The 12,612-nt window shown below is 38.7% G+C and overlaps 1 protein-coding gene across 1 annotated transcript in view; it reads left to right on the top strand.

Annotated features, from left to right (window-relative positions):
• LOC150086688 (clotting factor C-like) overlaps positions 1-12,612 on the top strand; it is a 163,237-nt gene that overhangs the window by 42,632 nt on the left and 107,993 nt on the right. Inside the window, exon 3 of the mRNA XM_090372690.1 lies at positions 12,416-12,576. Coding sequence (XP_090228816.1) covers positions 12,416-12,576 — 161 coding nt within the window. The remainder of the gene's footprint in view (positions 1-12,415; positions 12,577-12,612) is intronic.

Below are 12,612 nucleotides of genomic sequence, written 5' to 3'. Positions count from 1 at the left end.
ATCCCAGGCGCTGTCACTAAGGTGGTTGTGGAGACGCTAATTGTATTAAATATTTTATAAACGTAAAAATTGTTCTAATCTTGTTTTATTATTAGTGCTTAGCGTAAAATTGCTTTATATAGTAATCCCAGGCGCTGTCACTAAGGTGGTTGTGGAGACGCTAATTGATTTTGGTAGCTTCTGGATCCACCCCTAGATGGCACATGACACCTTGCGACATAAAGGTGCTTGCCCATAAAATGTAGGCTGCTCACTTTTCGCAATCCAGTACTTCAACGTAGCTTAAATGAACTAATGTAATGTGAGCGTACACAGTAACAGTGTGCCAGGACTGGTCATCGTTGTGTTACTCCGCTTGCTTATTGGGATGAAGGTTGTTGGTTGTCAGCGGCTGAAGCAGTCAATACTGTGTTTTTGCTGCCATGCGTGGGACGATTGGAGGAATGAATACGCAATATGGCGGATGCGCATAAACGAAATTTTCTCAGTTCCGGGTGATGTGATTTTGTGATTTGGTAGTTGTTGGCGCATCGGCTTCTGTGGCCATATTGCACCTCCCAAGGTTTTTGCAGTACTTTGATCCAAGCCCGAGGCGGGAATCGAACCCGCGACCTTTGGGTTGCCGGGTAGGTACTTTACCCACTCGGCTAGCCCGGTCGGCCTCAGTTCCGGGTTCGCTCAAATTATTATTCTCTGGTAAGATCATAGGAAGATGAGGAACATTCTTATTGTTATTCTGATTATTACTAGTCGTATAGTGCAAGGAAGCCTGAGGCTTATGCTGCACTAGCTAAAATAAATTTCCGAGTTCCCCGAGAGAGAGAGAGAGAGAGAGAGAGAGAGAGAGAGAGAGAGAGAGAGAGAGAGAGAGAGAGAGAGAGAATGATGATATCCAGCTCAGGACCCTGGGTGTGCCAAGCCCGTACTCACCGGATGTGAGCCCCTAACATGAAGTTATATGTGTGCATTCTCGTCAACGCATGCACACAAGCTGGCTATTTTCTGGTTGTAACTCTATCGTAGTCATGCTTAATTTCTACTCCGTCCACACAGCTGAAACTCGTACTACCATTCTGTGTATCTTGTAAACTCCTCTGACCGTTTGGTCGTCCCGGAGTATAAACAGAAAAAAAAATATTTTCTCAGCTTTCCCCATTTAAATTTCCACAAATCTCCATTAGTTATTGAGAAATCAGGAAAAATGTTGGATAGTATCAAAATGCAATAAGCCTTTTTTTTTTTTTTTTTAGTTCAATTCTGACGTGGGCAAGTGGAAGTGATTCTCACACTTCTGTGGTCCAAGTAACCATAGCTGGTTTGGTCAGCTAATGTAGTGGTGTGCAAATTATGGGGCGCCAACCCCAGAAGGGTTGCGGGATAAATTAAAGGTGTCGGCGAAATTTTTAAATAAAATTAGTTATTGTGTACACAAACGCTAAGAAACCTGTTGTTAAAATTACTTTTTCAATACTGTAGGTGTAGAGACCTTACTACTCGAACGAAGTCTGAGATACGATTGAACCCTATTGCCACTCTTTATTTTTTAGGGTGATTTTACGTGTGATGCAGGTGGCTTTCTTACTTATTGTCCTTGTGGATTATACACCTTAATTTGTTCACAGGCTATGGACACACAGAAATCAGCTGAATAGTGTAACTTCTCAGTATTACGCAACTGCTGAACCGTAGTTCCTTTAGCTCTTAATTCGTGCATCATATTCCAAATCAAAAAGAATGAAACAGGATAGAAAATATCAAGAAAACTTTATGAAGTGTGGCTTTACGTAGTGTTGTTGGTGATGAGCAATGTCCTGTGTGTGTAATATGTTACGAAACACTAGCTAACGAAAGCATGAAACCTATTAAATGGAAAAGACACTTACATACGAAACATCCAGAGATAATGAAAATACTGAATCCTTTTCAAAAGACACGCCGACGTCATACAAGCTGTGAAATCTTTCATGAAGAAACATACGGCAGTTTCCTGTAAAGCTATAAGAGCATCGTTGGAATTTCGTATTTAATAGGAAAAAATTTGAAATTACATATTACATTGCTGAATCATTGTTCTCCCTGCTGCTGTAAAAATGATTTCAATTATGCATGGAGAAAAGTACAGCAACGATTTAAATACCATTCCTCTATCCAGAGACAGTCTCGCAGCGTATTACAGTTATCGCGGACAACATAAAATTTAGTTTAATAAATAGATTGAGAGAAAGTCCAATTTTTGCAATACAGTTAAATGAATTCACAGATATTTAAAACCTTGCTCAACTTATTGTATATGCAAAATACTACGAGAGAAATATTTTAGAGAATTTTCTATTTTGCAAAGCTTTGGAAGGAAGAACGACGGGCGAGAAGATTTAAAGGGAAGTGTTTTTGCTTTCGTAAAGGTGACTACGGTGGTTTGAGACAGTATTTAAATTCTATACGGTGAAACCAACTGATGGTGTTACCAACAGCAAATTCAAAATGGGAAGCATTCAAAGAATTAATCTTGGAAGCCACTAGGCTTTTCACACCAACAAAGAAATATTGTTCAAGATTTAGGCCTAAATGGATATCAGATGAACTAATTAGACATGTGACAGAGAAGAAAAATGCATGGGATACATATAAATTAACAGGTGACATAGAAGCCTATGATAGATATAAGCTGGTCTGTAACCAAGTTACAAAGGAGGTTAGGCAGGCGAAGGCAGATTACGAGAAATCTTTGGCAAAGGATGCAAAGAAAAACAGCAAAAAGTTCTTTACTTATGTAAACTCTAGAAGGAAGGGGATGAATCAGATTGGTCCACTTGATATCGATGGCTCAACTGTTGAAGATCTTGCTCAGGTAGTTAACAAACTGAATGAATATTTTACATCGACATTCACACATGAGGAGTTATTGAGGGAGGGTAATGCCACAGTTGTATTCAAATCTGGCTGTAAGCTAGATAATCTTGTAATAACTGAGAGTAAAGTGGAGGAGAAATTGTTGAAGATAAACACAAGAAAGGCACCTGGGGTAGATGAAATCTATCCAGTTATATTAAAGGAGGTGTCAAAGGAAGTAAGCAAACCATTAGCCATAATTATGAGAGCTTCCCTGGACTCAGGGGAAGTACCCATGGACTGGAATGTGCAAATGTGACCCCAATCCACAAAGGAGGATTAAAGGGAGACAGATAATTACAGACCTGTTAGTTTAACTTCTGTTCCAGGGAAATTAATGGAGGTACCGAGGCCGCCGTAGCCCAGTGGTCAGGCGCGCGGGTGCATAAGTACACGTGCCTTGAGTGACCGGGGTTCAAGCCCGTGACTGCTGAATACGGTGCTGTTTCTTGTATTCTGTCTATCTTGTGAACTCCTCTGACCGTTTGGTCGTCCCGGAGTATAAACAGAAAATTTATTTTTTTTTAAAGAAGCATTGTAGTATCATTTAGACAAGACTTCAGTTATAGCTCGGACACAGCATGGGTTTGTTAAGGGAAAGTCTTGTCTGACAAATTTGATTGGATACTATGATGTAGTCACAAAGGAACTGGATACAAAGAATAACTTTAATATCATATATTTGGATCTTAGAAAAGCCTTTGATGCTGTTGCACATGGAAGACTGCTGCAAAAAATTGGAGAAGTGTGGCATTGGAGACAAATTGCTGCTATGGATAAAGGGAATGGTTGAGTGGGAGAAGACAGAGTGGTAATCAATGGACACTGCTCTTCGTGGACTAATGTTATTAGTGGAGTCCCTCGGGGTTCAGTGTTGGGTCTATTGTTGTTTTCTGTATTTATAAATGATATTGATTATGGTATATCAGGCTTAATGTCCAAGTTTGCAGACGATACGAAGGTTGGCAGGGTTGTTAATGACAGTACACTGCTGCAACAGGATCTAGAAAAGTTGAGCAGATGGACTGAGAGGTGGCAAATGAAGTTTAACATTGACAAATGTAAAGTACTACTTATGGGAAGCAGTAATCCCAGAGTAACGTATCAACTCTGTGGTACCACACTGACAGTGGTAGAGAATGAAAAGGACCTGGGGGTAATTGTGCAGGCAGATATGAAGTTTTCTGAGCAGCGCAGACGGTCTGCAAGAGCAGCTCATGGTGTCTTGTTAATGATATACAGGAATTTTTCTAGCAGGGATAAGGAGGTGATTATCCCCTTGTATAAGGCAATGGTCAGGCCACACCTTGAGTACTGTATACAAGTCTGGAGGCCTCATTTTAAGTAGGATGTAGAGCTGTTGGAACGAGTATAGAGAAGGGAAACAAGATTAGCGAATGGAACAAAGGGTTGCTCTTACAAAGACAGGCTTAAGTTTTGCAAATTAGTGTCTGGAGACTAGGCACCTGCAAGGTGATCTGATTGAGGTGTATAAAGCCTTGAATGGTTTGAGCATGCTCAATGTTGATGGGATTCTTCCTCTTGCTCAGAATAATGACCTGAGAGGGCATAAATTCAAATTGCGGAAAGACGGTTGTAGGATAGATGTGCAGAAGTTTGCCTTTAGCCAGCGGGTGGTTAATTGCTGGAACAAACTTCCATCTGTCGTTTTAGAAGTTGATAGTTTAAATAGATTCAAGGCAGAACTTGACAAAGATTTGGAGCGAGTGGACGGGTGAAATAAGGGTGGTTTTTTTTTTTTTTTTTTTTTTGGCTGATGCTATATTAGCTTGCTTTCTTGCATCACATGCTTCTGCCAATGCTAATTACTGTGGAAACTAGATCAAATTCCGCGAACAACAACTGGTTGAAGTTGCATTTTGTGTTATCAGCAGCAAATTGAAAAATTGATTTTATTTGTGGTGTGTATTCCAGCATTTGAAAATGTTTCACACCATGATTACTGTATAGAAGGTTTGTACATATTGCAATTTAGCTCTTAGACCTTGACTCTGTGACCCTGGGAATATTGGGAGGAATACTGCATGTCTGAGTTACCCAGGGCGTCATTTGCTGTCCAGAAGCGGACAAAATCTCCATTTCCAATGATACCTTTATCGTTGGGAACTGAGAATTTTAACTTTATTTTTATAATAGTAGTAACTTAAATAGTAATAACTGAACAAACAGCTTACCTTACAAACTGATACATATATGTCAGATAATGTACTTTCATTTAATTTTCTTCCTCTTCATCGCTGCTAAGCACAATCAAAAGAGAACGTTTTGTCTGTAGCAGAATAAATACCTTCTGAACTTTCTCCTGCAGCATCTAGATTTCGCGTATCTTCTGCTCTCTTTAAAAAAAAAAATCAGTAATCTGGGTCTGTTTGCTTTTGCTTGATAGATCATTGTAAATTTCTTTGTATGGAGCTAAAGATTTTTGAAGTTCCCTTTTGAACTTTGTGCTTCTTTCAGTAGAAGGATCTACATTCAAAAAATAAGATTCTAATTGCTCGGCTAAGTTTATGCCGTATGCTTTTTAGTGTAAAATTTGGAACTTCAGAATTTTCAGCAGCTCTATCATCCTCTGAATTGATTTGGTTTTACCTCCGAAGCCATTTCCATAAAATGCTCTTCGCCAGCCTCTTTTTCTACCAATAATTGGTGAACGTCTCCAGTAGTCATATCATCAAAACCTCCTACCGACTTATCAAGTTCTACTATCGCACCTATTCCGTTTTCTGCCGGTTCGACCATATTTCCTGAAAAAACTGACTCCGGCAATACATTTTTCCAAGACTCAGTTGACGGTTGGTTTTACTTTGAGCGATAAAGCTATGATTCTGTTACAGTCCACAATTAAAATGTTTCCATGCCCCTACCAGGGGCTCACATCTGGTGAGTATGTGCTTGGCACACCCAGGGTCCTGAGCTGGATATCATCATTCTTCTATTTCTTGGTGATTCCCTTCTACCTCTCTCTCTCTCTCTCTCTCTCTCTCTCTCTCTCTCTCTCAGGGTAATTCAGAAATTTTTTTTTTTTGGCTGGTACAGTATAAGCCTTAGGTTTCCTTGCACCACATAGCTAATAATAATAATCACTTCAACAGATTCGGAATTAATTTTTGAATGACTGAAGTTGTATTAGGATCTACTGGCTGAAGTTGTATTAGGTGGTACGAACATTACTTCACCGTTTAGATGACTTACACCTTTTGGATGGCCTGGCGCGTTATCCAATAATAATAAAACTTGGAAATCTAGATTTAAAAAAAAAAAAGAACATGGCAGCGCAAGTTGCAACAAACATGATATGCGCACGTGAGACACGGAGCAATGAGTTTCTGAAAATTTATTTGTTTTTTATATGATTGAATATTTCATGGAAGGGGAAACGTGAAAACCCACACAATTTCAGCTATTGGTACTATAGCAAATGCAAGAAGGTTGACTTCATTACCCTTTTATAATTGATTGCACTAACGGAAAAGCCCAATAAAACGGAAAGTGCAAATTGTTTTTATTGTTTAATGGTAGTGACCTCCAGAATGTGCTTTAGAAAAATATCACGAAAGCGATAACGACTAGCGAGTCAACAGCAGGGATTCACAAAAAGGAATGGAAAAATGGAAACGTTGAAAAATTACATCTAACATAATAGCAGCGTTTTCCCAGCACAAAGCTCAAAAATAACGTGTTATGCGAGATTTCTGGCAATTCTCAAACCGTGTTATATTAGTACCGTGTTGTGCGAAGATTATCGCAATTTATCAATCGTGTTAGAGCGAAACCGTGTTGTAGAAGAACCGTGTTATGCGGGGGTTGCCTATACAGTATATATCAATTGTATGTATTTAAGTAAATAACAAAATTTCAAGTAAATAACGAAAAAAAAAAAAAAAAAAAACATCGTAAACCAGACAGTATTAGTAACCATTAAAAAAAAATATTAAGAAGTTTTCGAAATTAAGAAATACCCATGTGGTGTTGAGTTTACTTTCTGGGGCTTTTTGACCTAGGTGGACTATTCGTGTAACAAATGCAGACGAGAGTACAAAAGTGGGGCATCATCAATCGGAGTTATAGTTAGCCGATCTTAGGTGGGATTTTCCTCTTGATTTGTTATTTGTTTTTCAACCTTAGAATAGATTTTTTGAATAGATGTACAGAAATTTGCCCTTATCCAGCGATTCGTTGTGGAAGTTGATAGTTTAAATTATTATTAGCCATAAGGTGCAAGGAAGCAGGAAGAACTGTACAAACTTGTGGAATGAATGGGAAATGTTTTTTTTTTTTTTTTTTTTGCTGATGTATAAGTTTGCTTTCCTGCATCACATGCCACTAATAATGCTAATATTAATAATATTGACAAGGATATCCAAGGTAAGTGTCAAAGTTTGCAAATGATAACCCCAAGGGGGTTATCATCTGCAAACTTTGGGCTTGGCATGATAACCCCAAAGGGGTTATCATGCCAAGCCCATACTCACCATCTGGTGAGTATGGGCTTGGCACACCCAGGGTCCTGAGTTGGATATCATCATTCTTCTCTTTCTTGGTGATTCCCTTCTACTTTTGACACTCTCTCTCTCTCTCTCTCTCTCTCAGGATAACTTGGGAATTTTTCTTTTGGCTGGTGCAGCATAAGCCTCAGGCTTCCTTGCATCATATAGCTAATAATAATAATAATAATTTGAAGTTGGGAAGTGTGGGTGATAGTTCAGGCCTTCTTCTGACGATCAATAATATTCCAAGGACTTTCAAACAATGCACTCCAAATACTTGGCGGTACGATTCCTGTAGATTTATATACTGCTTTTCGGGGTTTGATTTACTACCTAAAAAAAGGACAGTCTAAGACAATGCTTGGAATTACGACTGACCCAGCCAGCGACTTTAAAAGGGAGAAGAAAAGGCTTTGGAAGGAATTTACTGTTGTCTGGCAAAAAAGATGGGATGAGACCAAATTTGGGCTTGTAACAAGAAAGTATATTGCGCAAGTGGAATTCTCAACAACCCCTGGAGTTATTTCGTGGTTTAGACCCATGACAACTTCTCATCTGCTAACAGGGCATGGGTCCTTCCGGGCTAAGTTATTTCAGCATGGTCCGTACTACACATGTCGATTCGTGTACTTCTGAACTGTCCATTGTACTCTCAACTTAGAGCGGATTTAATGTCTGCGGTTCCAAACGTATTGGAGAACAACGTAAATACATTGTATCTTAGTTGAAGATCATAATAACTTTACTGCTCTGAAAACCTTCTCAATATCAGTTTTCATGTTGAGGACTCAGCTAAAGACATTAGCTTATTCTGGGAATTGACTTCACAAAAGACAAAAGGTTTATGTGTAAACAGAAGATTTAAGTTAATTGTTATTGTGTTGACTTATATGAATTGTTATTGTGTTGATTTATGTTAATTAATGTTGCATTGATTTTGGCAAATTGTTATTGACAAGATTTATGTCAATTGTTATTGTAAAGATTGGTTTCTGTGAAACACAAGGATTATGAGAATCATTTAGTAGCTATCTCATTGTGCTTGTCAACAGGTTTGAAAGTTCCAGCGGACAGAGTAGACAGTGTTGTTAATTGTCCATTGTATATTATATATTGTTTTCTTGGTTCTCAGGAATTCAGAGACTGAGCATATTTAAAAAAAGTATTGTAATATCTGTTTAATATAATAATTACTGGGTGTTAGTGAGAATAATTTGTGGAAGTTCTCCACTAGTAATTCATTTGCCGACATCCACTGGTATTGCACTACATCCGGTGGGTGCGGGACTTGTGCATTTGGCACAAATATAAAATGTAAACCTGGGCCTAGAGAAGGGCACTGGGCAGTAGCTGTTTTATATTGGCGGTGGTAAAATACCTCGCACATATTTTTTGCTTAGATTTGTTGAGTTTCTACGCCAAAACAGATGAACTAGATGGAGATGGGCTTTTCCTAGGAGCCACCCTTGACTCTGGTATACACATACATTGCACCAGGAGGTCAAATATAATATAATGTCTTATATATGTGTAAAGAAATGTCAATGTATATAAAATTGTATATATATCTTTTTTTGTAAGTATTGTATATATATTTATGTAATAATTGTGTGTACAAATAAATGGAAAAAAAATGGAACGATAGTTCAGGCCAGACTGCGTTGCTTCAAAGTGACTTGGATTGGTTGCATATATGGTCTTAAAAATGGCAACTAAAGTATAATGTCCCTAAATGTAAGGTTATACATTTAGGTTAAATTTGGAGAAAAGAAATTGTTTATAAGGCACTAAAGCAATAGAGTAAAATGAATGAGGAAGTTCTGTTCTCCCTTGTAGGTGAGGCTCAAACCATGGGGCATAAATATAAAATAACAGTTCGGATCTCATAAGTTCACCTACAGGAGCAGTTTGTCAAATATTAGAATAAATTACCTTCCAAGGTAGTTGAGGAAATGAGTCTAGCTAAGTTTAAAGAAGAATTAGATGATTACCTTGGAATGGAAATAGTATGAATATTCTGTTATTATTTTATTTATTTTTGGTTGATGCAGAAAATATTCTGCTTTCTTGCATCATTTGGTCTTACTGATATTATTACTAAATATTGCAGTTTTCAGAATGGAACGACAAAATCACATCCATCGGTGGGATCTCATAAGATCATTTTCGCATTTTCCAAAAAAATGAAATGTTTTGTGAAAATTTAAAATAAATGTGGAGTACGTATTACACTTAATAGGAATCTAGCTCTCCCAGAAGGCCAGAGAGGACTGGCCACTTCCAGCTTTCAAATCTCCTAGCCTTAATTTTAAAAAAAATGAAGGTACAGTATATGAAAACAAATTTGAGTGTAAAAAAAAAAAGGATGAGACAATTTGAATGTATTTTGTATATAAAAAATGTTTTCATTGCTATTTTATGTGCAAATGTACATTATTGAGGAAATATTTATTTGATAAACAATTTGGGGAATCTTTCGAGCATGAAATACAGTGTCTTTACCACAGGCCCTTTTGGGGTCCATGAAAAATATGCAATATGGAAACCTGTCATATTTGTGGTCTTTTTTTTATCACACCATGGCTATGTTAGTTGGTCTCGGATGAGGGTTTGCTCATTCCCCCCCCAAGGAAAATCGGCTTTTTTGTTAAACGAAATAGGAAAACTGACCATGAAATTTACAGACACAGTACGCTGACATCTTATAGCCTTAGTTGCTTTGGTACAAAAAGAAAGAAAGAAAGAAAAATGAACAAACAAACTTGCACCCAAATCTGTTGCTTTAATGTATCATTGTAATTATATCTCATATTGTGAATACCTTCACAATGAGTTGCCATAGTATTGCACTACCTCGAATAAGTAACTATGGAGAAGACTATTGTTACTTATTCTTGGCAGATACCACCACCCAGATGGATAAAGTTCTTCATACTCTGAGGCTTTAGCAAACAAAAGTCTTTTAGCTTTGATATTAATTGCTGCTGTGTGGATTTAGCCATGTCAAGAAGTGGATGCCAGAAAGGAAGCAGAATAATCAATAAAATACTGTCATATTTGATTCTTAGTGAATAAGTCCCTTTCATTCTTAAAGCCCTAAACAGGTACTTCTATTAGAACTCTAATTACTTAGGAAACTCTGAGTTCTGTTATATATACAAAAGCGAATTCCTATGTTATACAGGGTGTCTCAAAAATATTGGTACAAACGTTTAGGGGAGGTAGGTAACATCTAAAGGAATGTGAATCGCATAGGAACCCATAACCAGAAACGTCACTGTAAGTCGGTAGACGGTGCTGTTTATCAGTTCGCGAGAGGGAAAATTTCTGGTTTACTCATTCAAGCAGTAGTCGCTACACAAAGAGCATGCATCGATATACGAACTGTGAGCTGGCAGATGTGCACCTAGTGTATGGATTAGCAGAAGGCAATGGACGAGCCACTCAACAAATTTATGGAGAACGCTTCCCAGACAGACACGTACTTGACCACCGTTTGTTTGCACGTGTGCATCAAAATTTGTGCAATTATAGGTCATTTAGAGGTAACAGGAGTAGTGCGGGCAGACCACATTCGACGTGAACTCCTGCCATGGAAGAAAGTGTGTTGAATGCTCTCCAGAATAATACTACTACCAGCACACGTGCCTCTGCCTTAGGAGTGTCTCGTTGCAGTGTACAGCATGTCTGGCACGATGATTCCTTATACCCCTTACATCTCCAAAGGGTTCAGTTACTGCTCCCCCAAGATGCACGTGTGGCTTTTGTGCAGTGGTTTCTCCAAGAAAGTGTTCAAGACTTGAATTTTCCAGCCTATGTTTTGTTCACGGATGAGGCTTATTTCGCTTGGGAAGGCTTATTCAATCAGCACAATGCTCACGTGTGGGCTCACGACAACCCACACAGTGTGCGCCCCCATGCGGCACAACATCGCTTCGCAATAAATGTGTGGGTAGGTATGGTCAGTGACTGCTTAGTCGGCCCATACCTGTTACCATCCCGCACGAACTCCGCTAAATATCAGATCTTTCTTGAACAAGTTCTACCAGGGTTACTTGACGATGTTCCAGCAAATGTGAGACGTAACATTTGGTTTCAACATGATGAGGCACCTGCCCATTATGGAAGGTGTGTTCGTGACCATTTGAACAGGCGTTTTTGGCGTCGATGGATTGGCCGTGGTTAACCCTTTGGCTGGCCCCATGCTCACCTGATTTATCGAGCCTTGATTTCTTTCTGTGGGGGCCCTCAAATCTATCGTCTATGAATCTTTTGTGGAGACGGAAATGGATCTTGTGGCGAGACTCGTCTGCACTGCTGCTACTGTCAAAGAAACTCCAGGTGTGTTCGGCCGTGTCCGCCAATCCATGCTGCGTCGGTGTCACGCATGCATTGCGTCTCATGGTGGAACCTTCGAGCATCTGTTGTAACATTATGAAATGCATCCATCTCGTACTCCATTGTTAATATTATCTCAAATAAATGTTTGCCACTAATTACTGTCTTGTGTCATTTCTGCTTCTTGTGCCTCTGTTACTCTTTTTTACTGTGACGTTTCTGGTTATGGGTTCCTACGAGATTCACATTCCTTTAGATGTTACCTACCTCCCCTAAACGTTTGTACCAATATTTTTGAGACACCCTGTATATACAAAAGTGAATTCCTACATTATATATATATCTGGGCGCCTCCGTAGCCAGGTGGGTAGGAGCAGCAGTGTGTAGTACACGCTTCTTAGACCGGGGTTCGAGCCCATGACCACCAAATATGGAGGATGCGGAAAGGTCAGGAAATGACCACCGCATATCCCCAGAGCAATATGGCCTTAGTTGCTAATGCTTCTAACAAACAACTCGAACTTTGAATATGAACTCGAACTCGAACATTATAAATACAAAAGTGAATTCCTAGCAAGATTTGTTTATTTTATTCTGGAATTGCATTATCTTGTGCTTAAATAATAACCTCTAAACTTTCATAACCTCTGTAATCTAATCCTTAATTTTTATATCCACAGATGCACTTACTTCTATAGATGGAAAAATTATTGTAAGCCATGTGATGATAAAAAGCAAGAGGAAGTTTGTCTAAATTATGCAAAATGCCAAGAATGTAATGCTAATATTCAGCAATGTGTGTCCTGTCCTCCAGGAAAATTTGGGCTATGGTGCAATGGTGGTAAGTATTCAAATGTGCAACAATGAACTATAATTT

The sequence above is a fragment of the Mastigoproctus giganteus genome, chromosome 4 (assembly GCF_048544385.1).
Source record: "Mastigoproctus giganteus isolate SK-2022 chromosome 4, ASM4854438v1, whole genome shotgun sequence".
Taxonomy (NCBI): domain Eukaryota; kingdom Metazoa; phylum Arthropoda; class Arachnida; order Uropygi; family Thelyphonidae; genus Mastigoproctus; species Mastigoproctus giganteus.
Note: the sequence above shows the minus strand (reverse complement) of the source record. Positions and strands in the feature narration are given on the sequence as shown.